Here is a 16467-nt window from a genome sequence, read left to right as displayed (position 1 = left end):
TGATGGCGGGAACCAATCAAATATGGTATATGTTCATATTTAAATATCAACCAATGACAAACCTGTAACCATAGAGATCTCCTGTCCCTCCCCACGACTTGTTTACTCCTGTCTATAGAAAGGCTGCAAAGGCTTTGTTCAGGGCCTCTCAGCGTCACCGGGCAACGAGTGCGCGGAGGTCCGGGTTCGAACCTGCAAATAAACAACCCTTGCCGATTGGCTTTGACTCTGGTCTCTGGTGGTCTGTTTTCGGGGGTTTCTCGAACTCTGGGCATTTCACCTGCTCTGACCCCTTCTTTGAGTTTTATATTTTTTATGAGATCCTATGCATATGAAATTAAATTTGTTTTTCTCCTGTTAATCTATCTAATATAAATTTTTTATTTTAAAATTTATTTATTTAAATTTAAGTTAGTTAACATACAGTATAGTATTGGTTTCAGGAGTAGAACCCAGTGATTTATCACTTCCGTATAACACCCAATGTTCATCCCAACAAGTGCCCTCCTTAATGCCCATCACCCATTTAGCCCATCCCCCCACCCACTTCCCCTCCAGCAAGCCTCAGTTTGTTCTCTTCATTTAAGAGTCTGTTATGGCTTGCCTCTCTCTCTGTTTTTACCTCATTTTTCTTTCCCCTCCCCTATGTTCATCTATTGTGTTTCTTAATTTCACATATGGGTAAAATCACAAGATGCTGTCTTTTTCTGACTGACTTATTTCACTTAGCATAATACAATCTAGTTCCATCCATGTTGGTGCGCATGGCAAGATTTCATTCTTTTTGATTGCTGAGTACTATTCCATTGTATATATATAAACCACATCTTCTTTATCCATTCATCAGTCAATGGACATTAGGGCTTTTTCCATAATTTGGTTATTGTGGATAGTGCTGCTAGACACATTGGGGTGAATGTGCCCCTAGTTATTAAATCAGCCAAAGAACCAGGAAGGGAAGAAAGGAAAGGTTTTGCTCCCCTACAACTACATAACCTCTGAGAAGGCATTGTTCTGCCCACCTCAGGATCTGTAATTGTAACCTCTTCATCTGGATTCCTTTCTTTACCCCAACAGCACTGTATCCCTCTTTACCATTTTGATCTGAAATGGAATTTCAAAGAATCTTCTCCTCTACACTCTAGAGGTAGACATTTTCCTTGAACTGAGAGTATCTTGCCTTTTCACTTCAGGAAAATTTTGAGTTTATCATGAATAATTTGTAAAATTGATGAATTAATTTTATTTCTCTCTATTACATTATTGAATTCATTAGTATACAGTTACTGGAATCACCATGAAATGCAAGACACCTATAGTGCAACAGCTGTATACTAAACACTATTAGCTCTTAGAATAATTTGTGCATAAAATTAACAACTAATGCAAAATTGGCACACTAAGATGAAGATTGATAAATTTTCCAAGTATTAAGCATTGCTCACTTAAAATGGAGACGTACAATAAAGTATAGGAAACTCTAAATATTGGCATCATAGTAGCATAGTAAAATACTCTATTGATTAAGATATTTGAGACAATTTAATAATATAATATAACATGGAAGTATAAAAGGAGATTTGAAAACAGAAGAGTATGCTTGCATGTATACATATATAAATATATATTTATTTATACTGTCTACTTAAAATAAAATTTTAGTTTTCAGTTTTCTACCACCTCTTTCACATAATGATCCATAGGGTATAAATCAGAGAACTTAACACAGGAATCACACGAGTGTAAAACCAAGAGTTCATTTTGGGTTAATCCAGGGAGGAGGAAGAATTTGGCCAGGAATATATGAAATGCACAGTTCCCCAGAAGATTGCAATAGCCATTAAGTGGGAAATGCAGGTGGAGAAAGCTTTGCACTTCCTCTCAGCAGAACAGATCTTCAAGACTGATAAAACAATAAAGGAAAAGGACTCCTAAAAGGGTGCTCCATTCAATGAATGCAAAAATGTTAAAAATAACAAAATCATTGACCTGGGCATCTGAGCAAGACAGCAATAGGAGAGTAGAGATATCACAGAAGGAATGATTACTCATATGACCTACAGAAGACATAAGTGGAATATTCATGTCAGGCGTACCAAGGCAGCTGACATTCCCACCATATAAATCCTAACCATGGGCCAGGAGCACAAGGGGTTGCCGACAATTTTATACCAATCAAAGACCATCTTTGACAGCAATAGACACTCAGAATCTGCAGATACAGAAGATGAAGAATTGCAGAGCACAGCCAGTGACGGACATTGATTTGATGTTGGCAAATAGATCCACCAACACCTTGGGCCCATTTGGTGTGCAAATGCAGAGGTAACAGAAGGAGAGATGGCTGAGGAAAAAGTCTGTGTGTGGAGCTGGGAATCCATTTTAATTATAAAAAAACATTCCAAGACTTTCCAGGAGATTAATGAGATATATATCTAGAAACACAATAAATAAGGTCACTTTGGTGTCCAGTTAGTGGTAATTGCCAAGAGAAATAATTCAGACCAAGGGGATCAATTTACCCTGATCTTCCTCTTTATTCTTGTTGCAAATTCTTACAAAAATACTCAAGAAAATTATGGTTCATAATTTGGCTCTTCTACATATAGCCAAAAAGTATTATCTCTAAGACAGAACATGATTTGTTTCTGTAAATTGTCTTTTTTAGCCTTAGAAAACAGCCCAACAAATGCCATTTTTAAAAAGGCATTTTTATCTTGTGAAAACAACTAAAAATGTCTAAGATTGAAGTTGATAAACTTTAATTCTAATAGATCATTCCTGACATTTGTGACTTGTCTTGGCTTCTGTAACCCAATTCCAGGTAGTACATTTGAATAAACTGAAAGATCATTCTAATTGAGAATAATGTGAAAGAGATGGTAAAGTCAGGGAGACAAGACCAGAAGGTACAGGACTAATAAATGTTTGGCAAAAATAATAATCACATTTATTATGTTATTAAGGGAACATAATTGATTTTATCACTGAGAATGATATTGAATATAAGTTAATAAATAAAACTATGGTACAGTTTTGGCATGTGCTATCTTCAGTGTTCACCGAAATATGAAGCACATTTTGTAGAACTTTTCTATCCCTCTTTCCTCACTGGTTTACCACAATATTTAGAAACCATTTGTGTGACTGACCTTGCCCATATGACAAACTCCTTGACAAACCAAAGAGAAGTGGGAACAGCGGATTATGATGCATAAGATTGCATACCTTGGATATTAAGTCGACTTTTTTATTAAAGTGAAAATGAGAACAGGAAAAATAAATGTTGCTGCAATATATAGGGTTTTTTGTTTCTTGTATTTGTTTAATCATTATGGGTGTGCGTCTCTGTTGATAAAAAAACACTATAATGTGGGTACTGGTTTGATGTGATTTTCTAGAGTTACATACCCGTATGGACTTGGATTAATCTATATTAGTTTCATAATATGTATCTCTCTATTTATTTAATGTTTTTTTGTTTTTTGTTTGTTTGTTTGTTTGTTTTTGAGAGAGAGAAAGACAGTGTGAGCAGGGTAGGTCAATGAGAGAGGGAGATACAGAATCTGAAGCAGGCTCCAGGCTCTGAGCTAGCCGTCAGCACAGAGCCCAAAGCAGGGCTCAAACCCACGAACTGAGAGATCATGAGCTGAAATCGGACGCTCAACAGACTGAGCCNTATCTCTCTATTTATTTAATGTTTTTTTGTTTTTTGTTTGTTTGTTTGTTTGTTTTTGAGAGAGAGAAAGACAGTGTGAGCAGGGTAGGTCAATGAGAGAGGGAGATACAGAATCTGAAGCAGGCTCCAGGCTCTGAGCTAGCCGTCAGCACAGAGCCCAAAGCAGGGCTCAGACCCACGAACTGAGAGATCATGAGCTGAAATCGGACGCCCAACAGACTGAGCTACCTAGGTCCCCCACTCTATTTTGTTTTTTTTATAAAACTAGAGCAGATATAAGTTTCCATGTACAATGATATGAGGGCAAAGTAATTAAAGAAGTGGTTTCCTTATAAATCTTGATTAAAATATAAATAATTCAAATCTTTACTATCCTTGTAAATAAGTCAACCTAAAATTGTAAGGAGACAATAATTAGGCAAGAACATTTATTTGGGATCAAAGAATCACAATTCAGGGTACATAGATTTGGGAAGTCACCCAAAAAATGTCCCACTAAGAACAGAAGTCAGGGGTGTTTAAAGCAAAAAGGAAATGTTTTATATACATTGGTGACAAAGAATTTTTGATAGGTGCCTGGGTGCCTCAGTCAGTTAAGCATCTGGCTCTTGATTTTGGCTCAGGTCATGATCTTGTTGTTCATGGGTTCAAGCCCTGCATCCGGCTCTGTGCTGACAGCACACAGCCTGCCTGGGACTCTATATTCTATCTTCTTCTCTTTCTGCCCCTCCCCTGGTTGCTCTCTCGCTCTCTCTCAAAACTAAAAAAAAAAAAAAAAAGAATTTTTTATTGGTGTTGGCAGAAGAAAGCTGCTCTTGACTGAATATAATTGGCTGCTAATGCAGTCACTAAGAAAAATCTCTTCCTGTATCAAGTTGCTGATATCAAGGTTCAGGCTGAGTCAGTAGAATATTTTTGGTTTGTCCCAGGTTAAAAGTTCATGGTTCTACACGTGATGATGTGTGTGAGGCTTATTTTCTTTCTCTTAAAACATTTAAAAAAATGTTTATTTATTTATTTTTGAGAGAGAGAGAGAGAGACAGAGCATGAGCAGGAAGGGGCAGAGAGAAAGGGAGACATAGAATCTGAAGCAGGCTCCAGGCTCTGAGCTGTCAGCACAGCCAGACATGGGGCTCAAACCCACAAACCGTGAGATCATGACATGAGCTGAAGTCAGACGCTTAACCGACTGAGCCATCCAGGTGCCCCAAGGACTATTTTCTTAATAGTCCTCCAGCTCCATTTTTTAAAAACCCTGACTTAAGTGACCCCATTTATTTCACCTTTTGTTTTATTTTATTATTATTATTTTTTAATTTTTTCTAGGAGAGGGAGAGACAGCGTGAGCAGGGGAGGGTCAGAGAGAGAGGGAGTCGNGCAGTCAGCACAGAGCTCCACGCGGGGCCCGAACCCACAAATCGCGAGATCATGACCTAAGCGAAAGTCGGACGCTTAACCGACTAAGCCACTCAGGCGCCCCTCACCTTTTGTTTTAAACATTTTAAATTAAATTAAATTAAATTAAATTTATTTTATTTTATTTTGAGAAAGAGAGAAGGTGGAGGAGAGGGGCAGAGGGAGAGAGTATGCTGACCGTGGAGCTCAATGTGGGGCTCAACTCCACAACTTTGGGATCATGACTTGAGCCGAAATCAAGAGTTGGACCCTCAACCCTCTGAGCAACCCAGGTGTCCCTATTTCACCTTTCAAACAAATGACAAATGAAGTTAGTCAATTTCACACAGATAGCCAAACAAAGAAACAGAATTGTTTGGCTATTGCATTGTAGGTGATTCAACTAAGTAAATAGGTACAAAATGATTCTTTTACAAATTTTTCAATGCTTGATTTCTCATTTTTCCAAAAAATATATTTCTCTTCTTTAATTCTTTGAATTTAATCATTTAGAAATCTACCTGAAATGGATATTTCTGTCCTTACCTCTGATACATACACAATAGCACTTGTGTATTTTCTGCCTTGTGATTGTTGGGAATTAAATAAAAAACCACTGCCTTCACTCATTATTATGTGAACATGATTAATTAGATTGTGGCTATATATTTTCCCTGATGTAAGGTGCACCAAATTTAGCAAGGCTGAACTTATTCTTATCACCAAATTAATCTATGACAAAAATTAACAGAATTTATTTCAATGCTATGTTCATGGCCACCATGAATCTTACATCCTTCTTTAGTAAAAGCAGATTCTAATGAATTTCAAATAGATCTATTTACTAACTTTCATCTCTGTTTCTTTGTTCATCCTGTTTCTTCCATTTCTGAAATATCTTCTTCACTTCCCAGTTAGAAATCTGGTAGTCTTACATACTGCTTTTTTCATTAGTCATTGTCTGGTTTCTTCCCTCAACTACATGTCATTTACTCTCATTTCAATGATTTTATGGCTGCACAGTATCCATTATTCTTAATATACTCATCCTTGAGTATGATTTTTATCTATTCATACATGTGTCTTTCTACATTCGCATAATCCTGGATACAAATATTTGCATTAGTAACAACTCAGTAAATGTGTATTATTTTCTTATTGAGGGCTCCAGAGTGATTCAGTTGGTTAAGAGTCTGACTTTGGCTTAGGTCATGGTCTCGTGGTTTGTGAGTTTGAGCCCTGTGTCCGGTTTGTGCTGACAGCGTGGAGCCAAAAGCCTGCTTTGAATTCTGTCTCCCTCTCTTTCTGCTCCTCCCCACTCATGCTCTGTCTCACTCACTCTCTGTCTTTCTCCCAAAAATAAACATTAAAATATTTTTAAAGTATTTTCTTATTGTAAGGCTGGAGGATGTTTGAGAGCAGTTCCTACAAAGATACTTCATTTGTACAAGGACAATTTTTTAAGAAAAAAGTGTTGGGATGATGCTTTAACAACAAAACCAAGTTCCATTTATTTCCAAAAATAACCCTTATGTGCTGTAATTTGTGGTAGTGATTTGAAAATTGGAGGTACTAGAATTTTGAGTTTATTTAAATTCCTCATTGACCACTGTCAACATAATGCTTCCCTTCCCTGCAGTTTGGTCAACCACGTTGCTGTTCCCTGATTTCCCTGGACTCCTTCACTGGGACAGAGAGACAAATTCGACTTCCCCGTTTTTCTGACCATAAAAATGTCTCTACCTTCCTTTTCATAAATGTGTCTTTTAAACATCTTTTCATTCAACACTGGGTTCCTGAAAGCAAAAGGTATGAATTTAATATAGTTCATGGTGGGGGCTCAATCAGTTAAGCATCCAAGTTCTGCTCAGGTCAGGATCTCATGGTTCATGGATTCAAGCTCTGCGTCGGGCTCTGTGCGGACAGCTCAGAGTCTGGAGCCTGCCTCACATTCGGTGTCTCCCTCTCTCTCTGCCCTCCCCTGCTTGTGCTCTGCTTCTCTCTCTCTCTCTCAAAAAATAAACATTAAATATATATATGTAGTTCATTGTGGACTTCTTAACAAAATCTTTGAATTTTTCATATAGTGTTTAACTGATTCTCATATATATCATCATACATTTTTAATATTGTGTTTCCTAGGCTGTCTGTAACAACCCCCTTATACAGATACTGAAAATATGATACAGAAGTAATTATCTTGGAGTTCCCTAAGCATTATGTTTGTCTGACCCAAAGCATTTCCTCTTGTTAGGTTCCCAATTACAGTATAGTAATAAAAAAAATCTCTTATAAGAAGTAACCCTCTGAATTATTGTCATGAAATGTTCTAGTGTATTTACTTTAAGTGTACAAAAACAGCAGCCTACAGACTCGTAGAGTTCTAAGAAGCTGAGAGACCATCCAAGTTCTACTTCTAAACCCAGGGAAGATGTCACAGGCAATGGAAGGCAGATGGGAGCATAGGAAGGGCTTGCAGATTGAGAAAAGAATCTGCTTCATTTATCTTAACCAGACCCTTCATTAATATTGTTGCACAAATCCAGGGAACACATAGAAAATAAGTAACATAACCATCAGTCTGTGGTCTGCATTTATAAGTCTGATTCTGCTTTTTGTTTGTTTTACTTTTTAGTTTCACATTTACCTGATGGCTACCAGAGGAGAGGATGGGCAACATAGATGAAGGGGACTGGGAAATGCAGGCTTCCAGTAATGGAATGAATAAGTCACAGGGATGAAAGACACAAGGTAGGGAATACAGTCAGTGGTATTAATTAAAATAGTGTTTTATGGTGACAGATGGTACCTACACTTAATGATGAAAATAGCATAAAATACAGACTTGTTGAATCACTAACTGTATACCTGAAATTAAGGTAACCTATGTGTCAACTATAGCCCCAAAATATAAGCAATGTAGTTACTCTAATGTTGCACCATGTGACAGTCTTGGGTAGTGCTCAGTCTAGTGGCCATGCTCCATGTGATACTTTATATAGTGCAGGACACTAATATGGGCGTCGTGGCAGGCCACCCAAAATGTGCCACTTTGGCATTACTGATTATTTAAAACAAAAGTTTTTCAAGAGAAGGCCTGTGCAGAAAGGACACTCTGACTCTCCTCTGTTCTCCTGTAAACAGGAAATAAATCTCCCATTTGAAAGGTACCCTCCCTGCACCAGGAGGTAAAGACACATCCTTATTACCAGGCATAGGAAATTCAGAGTCTAGAAGTCCATATAAACAACGCTTATTACATCTCACCAATCTACTACCACACACCAAATTCTGCTTAGAATTCCTTACCAATTGAAGACTGCAAATTCAGTTCTCTTTATCCTGACAATTCCTTATAGATGTATGGTCTCCTCATAAACATAATATAAAAACTGCCTGCCTTGATAATTTCTTTAGATCTCAATTTCATTATTTGGCCGCTGTGAGCACATAATAAAAACTGTGTGTGTGTGTTTTTCTCCTGTTAATTTGTCTCCTGTCAATTTAATTCCTACTTCAGCAAGAAGAGATTGAAGAATAGAAGAAAATTCCTTTCCTTCACTAACAAGCACAAATGTATATGTGTCATTAAAGTCTATTAGCTGCCGTGTACAGTAATGTTTCCCTGTCCTATATGTTGTCCTATTGAAGTTATGCTACTCATTTAAACAAATCAAGTAAATGCCAGATCTGTGTGTTCAAAAAATAATTTATGAATTTATAAGTATTACCAGTCTATGGACAAAAATATTCCAGGTGATGTTTTTTTTTGTCTAAGTCCTCACTGGGAACTAGAAAGGAGCATAGCCTTTCTTTTCTTCTTCTTCTTCTTTTTTTTTTTTTTCTTTTCTGTCCTTCCTGTAAATCTAGACCACATCATGGATTAAAATCAAGTACTCTTGATTTGGAAAAAAATGACTCTGTGTGATATATTTCAATAGACTTTTCATTTATTATTATTTTTTTGTGTGATAATAACAGTACAAACATACTGAATTCACTACCTTCAGAGATATTATTTGAAGCCAGGCTCAAACTAAGTGATTATAATAATTTGCCACCCATTCAAATGAAGACATTGGATACAATTGTATTACCCTCAAATTTTACTACCATATTTACTGCTTTGATTCATATTAAAGGAATGGGATTTGTCTTTGTGATGTGGAGAACAAGGCAAAAAAGGTAGAAAAAATTAAATTTCTTTACAGTTTGTAGAGAGCTGACATATACTTGAGATAGGCAGAGAGACCTTCCTCAAGGAACTCAGCTGCCTCAATGTTAATAGTTTATTAGAGACAGAAGGCAACCTTAGCCTGACATTAGCCCAACCTCTAGGATCCTGTAAGTCTTTAACATATAGACATTCCTTTGGAAACTTTCTTTATCTCTATCTCCCAAGATCTATGTTAGCAAGCATCCTCCAAGCGTATGGCCCACTGATATACATCTGAAGGGTCTCATGACTAAGATTTTACTAGACAGTAGTAAGTGAACTTTTTCTAACAATAACTAACCCCTCAAGGTCCAGAAACCTTGGTTCCAAATTTCTTAGAGACTTCCATTATCCCTAACCTCTCTCAACTTGAAAGTATATAATCAGTCACAGGTCATGACCCCAGGGGAGGTCTTTCTGCCACCAGGTCCTGTCCCCATGCTTTAATAAAACCATCCTTTTGCACCAAAGATATCTCAAGAATTCTGTCTTGACTTTTCGCTACCAGAGTCCAATATTTCATATCACTTGGTCATTTTATATGAATCCTTCCCAAACTCATTTTCTCATCAGATGCTTCTCTGTCTCCTGGGATGACTGACCTGTTAAGGTTCCACTGTGTTTAGATAGAACCTAAATTTACCTTCCTAAACTTGACTGCCCCATAAACTATTAGTCTAACTTCCTTCAAATCCTTCCATTAAAATCTGAGCCTTAGGGACCATATGATTATTAAAAATTGGATAACTAACATCTCAAAGGATCTGCATTTAATTGAAGATGACTTTCTTAAATAATGAAAGAAAATGACTCAGCTGCAATGCAAGACACCAGAGACAAGCATGTGAGGAAAAAACATATATTTAAATGGCTTTCCTGATGCCACCATACTCTATGTAAACAACTATCTGCTTATAAAATCTCTCCTTCACAAGTAGTTGCATGGCTGTGAGTCATGGGCTTTTGTGAATAAGCTCAGTGAATGATAATGATACCAAGGAATCAGTCTCCTTGTTGCTGAAAACAATATTATAAGGGCTTAGAGGTTAAAAAGACACTTTGCTTTATTACAGTACTTTTTTAAAGTTTATTCATTTATTTTGGGAGAGAGAGAAAATGAGTAGGGGAGGGGCAGAGAGAGAAAGGTAGAGAAAGAATCCCAAGCAGGCTCCATGCTGTCAGTGCAGAGCCAGATGTGGGGCTTGAGCTCACCAGTGAGATCATGATCTGAGTCAAAACAAGGAGTGGGATGCTGAACCAATTAGGCCACCCAGGCGCCCCTAAAAAGACAGTAATTTACTTACTTACTTACTTATTTATTTAAATTTATTTTTGAGAGACAGAGAAAGAGAGCGAAGCATGAGTGGGGGAGGGGCAGAAAGAGAGTTCAAAGCAGGCTCTGTGCTGACAGCAGTGAACCCACTGTGGGGCTCAAACTCATGAGAAATGTGAAATAATGATTGGAGCCGAAGTCAGATGTTCAAACAACTGAGCCATGCAGGCACCTCTATGTCCAATAATATTAACGTGAACATTCTTACACATGTCTTCTGATGGAGACACACTTATTTATCTTATATATAAAGCCACGAATAGGAGTGTGTGTGTGTGTGTGTGTGTGTGTGTAAAATTTATATTTACCTTATATTAGCATACAATTTCCCAAAGCAGTATGTCAATTTAGATTTATACATTATTAGTGAGCTCTCTGTCCCACCCCTGCTGGCACTCTGTCTTTCTCAAAAATAAATAAACATTAAAAATTTTTTAAAAATAAAAGTTGGATATTCACTTTTATATGGGATGTCTCTTAAAGTCAAAATGAAGAATATGAAGAATAGAAAATCAGTTGAATGGGTCCACCTTAAGAGGGTGGGGGCTCTTGCAATCAGTGCTATCTGCCATTATTGCCAATTCAATTTCAGGTCAAATTAGCCTGAGATTGTACTGCAGTCCCATCCATCTGTTATATTTAAAATCTCCCCAAAGATAGAAGCAGGTTCATACATTATGCATTTGTAGAAACATATCAGTATGAGTATGGAATGTGGTATCTGGAATACACAATAAAGATCATTCAGTTTAAAGCCTTCTTTTGACAGAGAGGAATCTGAGGCCCAAAGAAGGAAAATGATTTGTCGAAGGTCACAATTGCTGTGATTGTTGGTAGAGATTCAGACCTAATTTTGCTGCCATTGCTTTTCCAGTTCCCAGCATGTCTGCAGAGTTCAAGTTAGGTTAAATTGTTTCCTCTTCAGAAAGGGCTATGCAATTACCAATTGGTGAGAATTATTACTCTTCTGATTTAATAAATTTTCTTAACCAGCTCTTCCCCAGTATGGAGCTGATTGCTTGTATCATTATACATGTTTTCTAATCTTTCATCACTGGTAACATTTATATTTAGGGATATCCATCCGTTCTTGGTCAGAATACAGAACTCTTAAGAAATAGACCTATAATACTGACTCAATACTTACAGACATTGATAATGTCTTACTTGAACTATAATTGCCACCAAATGAAGGTGGCTATACTGTGAGAAGCATATGAATTATGGAGAGAGTAAAGGAATTGGTTTATGAATTAGATAGGATGAATTTGATTAAAGTATTTGATACTAGCATTCTCTGACTAAGGAATTCTCTTTCTAAGGAAAACGAAGATATGACTCTCCTTCAGATCATTAGCCCAGGCCCCTACTTCTATCATTAATTTCTTTAAGTTTACACTATGTGATTATTCACCTTCTGCTGTCACAAATGTAGGCATAAGGATCTCACAGATTTTACAAATCAGTCAATTCCATTTTTAGACACCCTTTTATTGAACTTAAAATACCTCATGTAATAGATTTATCATTTTCTTCTCTAATTCACACATTAGACTTAGATTTGCTTGGAGGAGCCAAGTTGTAGATCAAGTACATTACAGTTGTCTTATGGGAAAGTGGTATGCTAGTCGATGGCATCTTTATGCTTCTGAGATGCCACCCATCTGTGCTTGGGCTTAAGCCTGATTTAAAAGCATTTCTGCCATGCTTCTTTTCAAGACAATACCTAATTCAAAGGTAAAATTTCAAATAAAACATAAGAAAATTGAGGAGATATCATAACTAAAAGAAGCATCCCCTGTTTTGTTTGTTTGTTTGTCTGTTTGTTTCTTCTTTGTTTTACCTCTATACTATCCCCTACCATGTCTCAGAATCCCAGAAAAAATATCACCCTGGACAAGAGAAGAGTCTTACTGTCCTACCTGGGCTTTACTGGCAATCTGAAAGGTTTTCACAGAAGCCCTGTACAATGGCACCTAGGTAGACCTAGACATTGAGTGACTTTTAGTTTATATAATTGTAGCAGACTTTTAAGAGTGTCCCTGATTCTTCTTTGGTCCTGCAATTGCATATCTTTATCCAGGCTTACTGAAGAAATTTCTTCAATGATTTGATCATCAGTAAACTAAAGCAGAGCCAAGTTACAAATATCTTGGTTAACACCCAAGCAAGAGCCCTTTGGTTTAATTATTTTCCAAGTATTTTGTAGGTCTTTATCTTTCCCTTAAGTTCAGCATCCACAACTACTTAGTGTGCTTACATATATGATTCAAAAATATATTTAAGACATATACTCGACCTCAGCAATTTTTTTCTTTTGCCTCCCATGAATAAACATTTAACAAAATTTAACTTTTTTGGATTTCTTTCTTTCTTTCTTTCTTTCTTTCTTTCTTTCTTTCTTTCTTTCTTTCTTTCTTCTTTCCTTTCCCTAGATGTTATAGTGGTGCTTGAGTCCAGGGATAAAAACACACAGTCCTTAAACTCTGAGTATTCATTTCCCCACATTGAAGCTAATGATTTAGGAAACAGAGTCATGGATTCAACAAAGTTCCCAGGCTCAGGGTGGTATAGGAACCAAGCTTAGCAAGTGTTGGAGGGAAGGAAAGCCCCTAGAGGAAGTGACTGAGTTGTGAATGGTAGCACTATAACCCAGCCACATTGGTTTTCTTTAATTCCACAGAAATGAAATGGTAGAGTCCCCTGGAGAGCCTCTAGTTGATGATCCATCCGCATAGAGTGCTTTTTCTTCTACCTGCATCTCTCAGCTAATTCCTATCTATCTTTTAGATCCCAGATTGTCCCCATTACCAGGAGGCATTTTTCAACATTCTTCACTGTAATTGAACATTGTGCTTTGGTTTTATAGTGCTCAGTTCATTGTTTTTTGTGTTTTGTTTTTACTTTATGGCATAATTACTGTTTATTATAAATAATTTGAATGATAATTTAATTATTATTAATTTAATTATTATTTAATTAATATACATCACTTCTGATGGGGGAGCATAGGTAGGCTAAGGGCAAAAAAAGGAGCTAACATCTCGTTCCCCCCACCCTGTGGGATAGGTGTGATATTCCTCAGGCACTCCTAGCTACTCAAGAAGAAAGGAAAGGAGAGAAAACAAATGGTTAATGATGGAGATCACAGTCATATAGGACATGTTCTGGTAAATTACAAGAAAAAAGTAATATCAATAGCCTAATCTCAAGAAACCTGTAGACTCCTTTCCTGGAGCCCCAACATCACCCCTCCATAGTCGTATAGGGAACAGAGGTAAGAAGGAAATGGCAGGAAAAATTCAATCACCTTATAACCTGCAGCCCACTGACTACTAGAGGCAGGCAGAGTAAAAATTTCACTAGGATCTCCCCACTGTCTTAATGCTAATGATTTGCTAAAGGGAAAAACAACCTTAGGTTGACAATAGCTTGGCCTCCAGTATCCTGTGAGTCTTCTTTAGTGTATGAGAGTCTCTTTGTAAACTTCCCCTTGAGTTTACCTTCCCCAATTCCTAAGTGTATAATCAGTCTTTCCACAGGGTCCCAGGCAGCTCTTTCTGCCCATGGGTCATGTCCCTGTGCTTTAATAAAATCACACTTTTGTACCAAAAATGTCTTCATGAACCCTTTCTTGGCCTTCCGCTCTGGACCCCAATCATCACCCCCAAATTTCATCAGTTTCCATTAGATGACAAGATTCATTAACATAAAGCTGTTAGATTCCCCATAAAATACAAAAACACATAGAAGTGCATTATATACTTAGAAAACTGTCAATAGCATATAGAAAATCAGATTCATACACAAATGAGAGATTGAAGAAACACAAGTTTGGCAAACTAGGAGTCCAGAAATTTTCCAGGAATAAGGAGTACCAAGTATAAACTCAAGACATAAAACGAACAATGAAGGGGTGCCTGGGTGGCTCAGTCTGTTGAGTGTCCGACTTCGGCTCAGATCATGATCTCACAATTCCTTGGTCCGAGCCCTGTGCCGAGCTCTTTGCTGACAGCTAGTTCAGAGCCCAGAGCCTACTTCAGATTCTCTGTCTCCCTCTCTCTCTGACACTTCCCTGCTCACACTGTCTCTCTCTCTCTCTCTCTCAGAAATACATAAAAGACATTAAAAAATTTTTTTTAAATAAAATGAACAATGGAGTACTAAGGGAATGACACATCTGGTTATGGCAGGAAAATGGTATAAATACTGCTTGGATCATACCACATTAATCAAAGCAACTCTGAATTTCACAAATTATAGTGTAAGATTGGGGGAAAAATAGGTACATATAAATTTTCAATGAAACCACTTGCTATTTTTAAGTTTCTGCAGAGCCTCTTTCACATCTTTGTTCTGTAGACTATAAATCAGAGGGTTTAACATGGGAATCACAAGGGTGTAAAACAATGAGGTCATTTTGTCTTGATCAAGAGAGTAGGAAGAACTCGGCCGGAAATACATGAAGAGCATGGTTCCCTGGAAAATTGCAACAGCAGTTAAGTGGGAGGTGCAGGTGGAGAAAGCTTTGAACCTCCCCTCAGCAGAGTGGATCTTCAGGACTGATAGGATTATATAACAGTAAGAGACAAGGACTACTGAAATGGTACTCAGTTCAATGAAGCCAAAAATGGTGAATATTGCTAACTCATTGACCTGTGTATCTGAGCAAGAAAGCAATAGGAGAGGGGGTTCATCACAGAAGAAATGGTTAATCTCATTGGATCCACAAAAACATAACCGGAATGTTAGTGTCTTGTGTATCAGAGCATCTGCCATTGCCAGCACGTAAACCCCAGCCATGAGCAGAGAGCACACTCTGCTGGACATGTTGACTGTGTAGAGCAAGGGGTTGCTAATGGCCTTGTACCGATCAAAGGCCATCACCGCCAGCAGTAGACACTCAGAATCAGCAAACATACAGAAGGTCAAGAATTGCAGAGCACAGCCAATGAAGGGGATTGATTTGTTTTTGGCTAAAAGGTCTACCAACATTTTGGGCCCAATTGCTGTGGAATAACAGAGGTCACAGAAAGAGAGGTGGCTAAGGAAAAAGTACATAGGTGTGTGAAGCTGAGAATTTGTTCTAATTAGAATAATCATTCCGAGATTTGCCACAAGATTCGTGAGATAAATAAGTAGGAGGGTGGTGAATAGAGTCACTTTGACCTCAGAGTTATCCATAATTCCCAAGAGAAAGAATTCAGCCAAGGAGGAGCAGTTTTCTTTGTCCATTCTTCTTTGTGCTTGTTTTACACTGCTTTCAAAAATGATCAAGCAAATGGTAGATCAGGATTTGGCTTTTTTGGGTACCCAAAACACCATAAGACAAAACATGATTTTATATTGTCTTCTTTACACTCAGAAAAGAGCCCAGTGAGTGTCCCTATTAAAGAAGCATTGCTGTGTTATAAAAAACTAAAAATGTTTGGGATAGGAAGTTGATAAACTTGAATTCTAAATGCATGTCATTCCTGAGATATATTACTTGTCTTGGCTTCTGTTGTCCAATGTCAAGTAGTAGATCCAAATAACCTGAAAGCTCACCCTACAGCCAAAGTAATATAAGAGAAACGACAAAGTTTTTAGAAAGTTCCAGAAGATACTGGATAATATGAGTTAGAAAAAGAAAAAGTTTAAATTGCTTTATTGAAGAAATATAATTGATTTTATCACTGACCATGATACTGTAGATAACAAATGAAAATTAGTATGGTTTAGATTTTGGTGTATGCTGACTTCAGTGTTTACTGAAATATGAACTTGGTTTATACAACTATTCTATCACTCTTCCTCACTGGTTTCCTACAGCACTTAGAATCCATGTGTATGACTGACCTCTGC

The 16467-nt window shown here is 37.3% G+C and overlaps 1 protein-coding gene and 1 pseudogene across 1 annotated transcript; both read right to left on the bottom strand.

The window, feature by feature from the left end:
* Positions 1–1685: 1685 nt before the first annotated feature.
* LOC144237757 (olfactory receptor 5W2-like) lies at positions 1686–6032 on the bottom strand (annotated as a pseudogene).
* An 8890-nt stretch (positions 6033–14922) lies between these two features.
* Positions 14923–15861, bottom strand: LOC144237776 (olfactory receptor 5W2-like). The gene has a single exon (XM_077771476.1). It carries the CDS (start codon positions 15856–15858, stop codon positions 14923–14925), a length of 936 nt encoding a protein of 311 aa, XP_077627602.1. The 5' UTR covers positions 15859–15861.
* Between the last annotated feature and the right edge of the window lie 606 nt (positions 15862–16467).

This window comes from Crocuta crocuta, unplaced genomic scaffold (genome assembly GCF_008692635.1).
Source record: "Crocuta crocuta isolate KB4526 unplaced genomic scaffold, BGI_CrCroc_1.0 scaffold1047, whole genome shotgun sequence".
Classification (NCBI taxonomy): Eukaryota; Metazoa; Chordata; class Mammalia; order Carnivora; family Hyaenidae; genus Crocuta; species Crocuta crocuta.
This window is presented reverse-complemented; position numbering and strand designations above follow the sequence as displayed.

What these genes read in the sequence shown, in the direction of transcription:
- LOC144237776 (XM_077771476.1), bottom strand. Translation starts at nt 15,858, where the DNA reads ATGGACAAAGAAAACTGCTCCTCCTTGGCTGAATTCTTTCTCTTGGGA.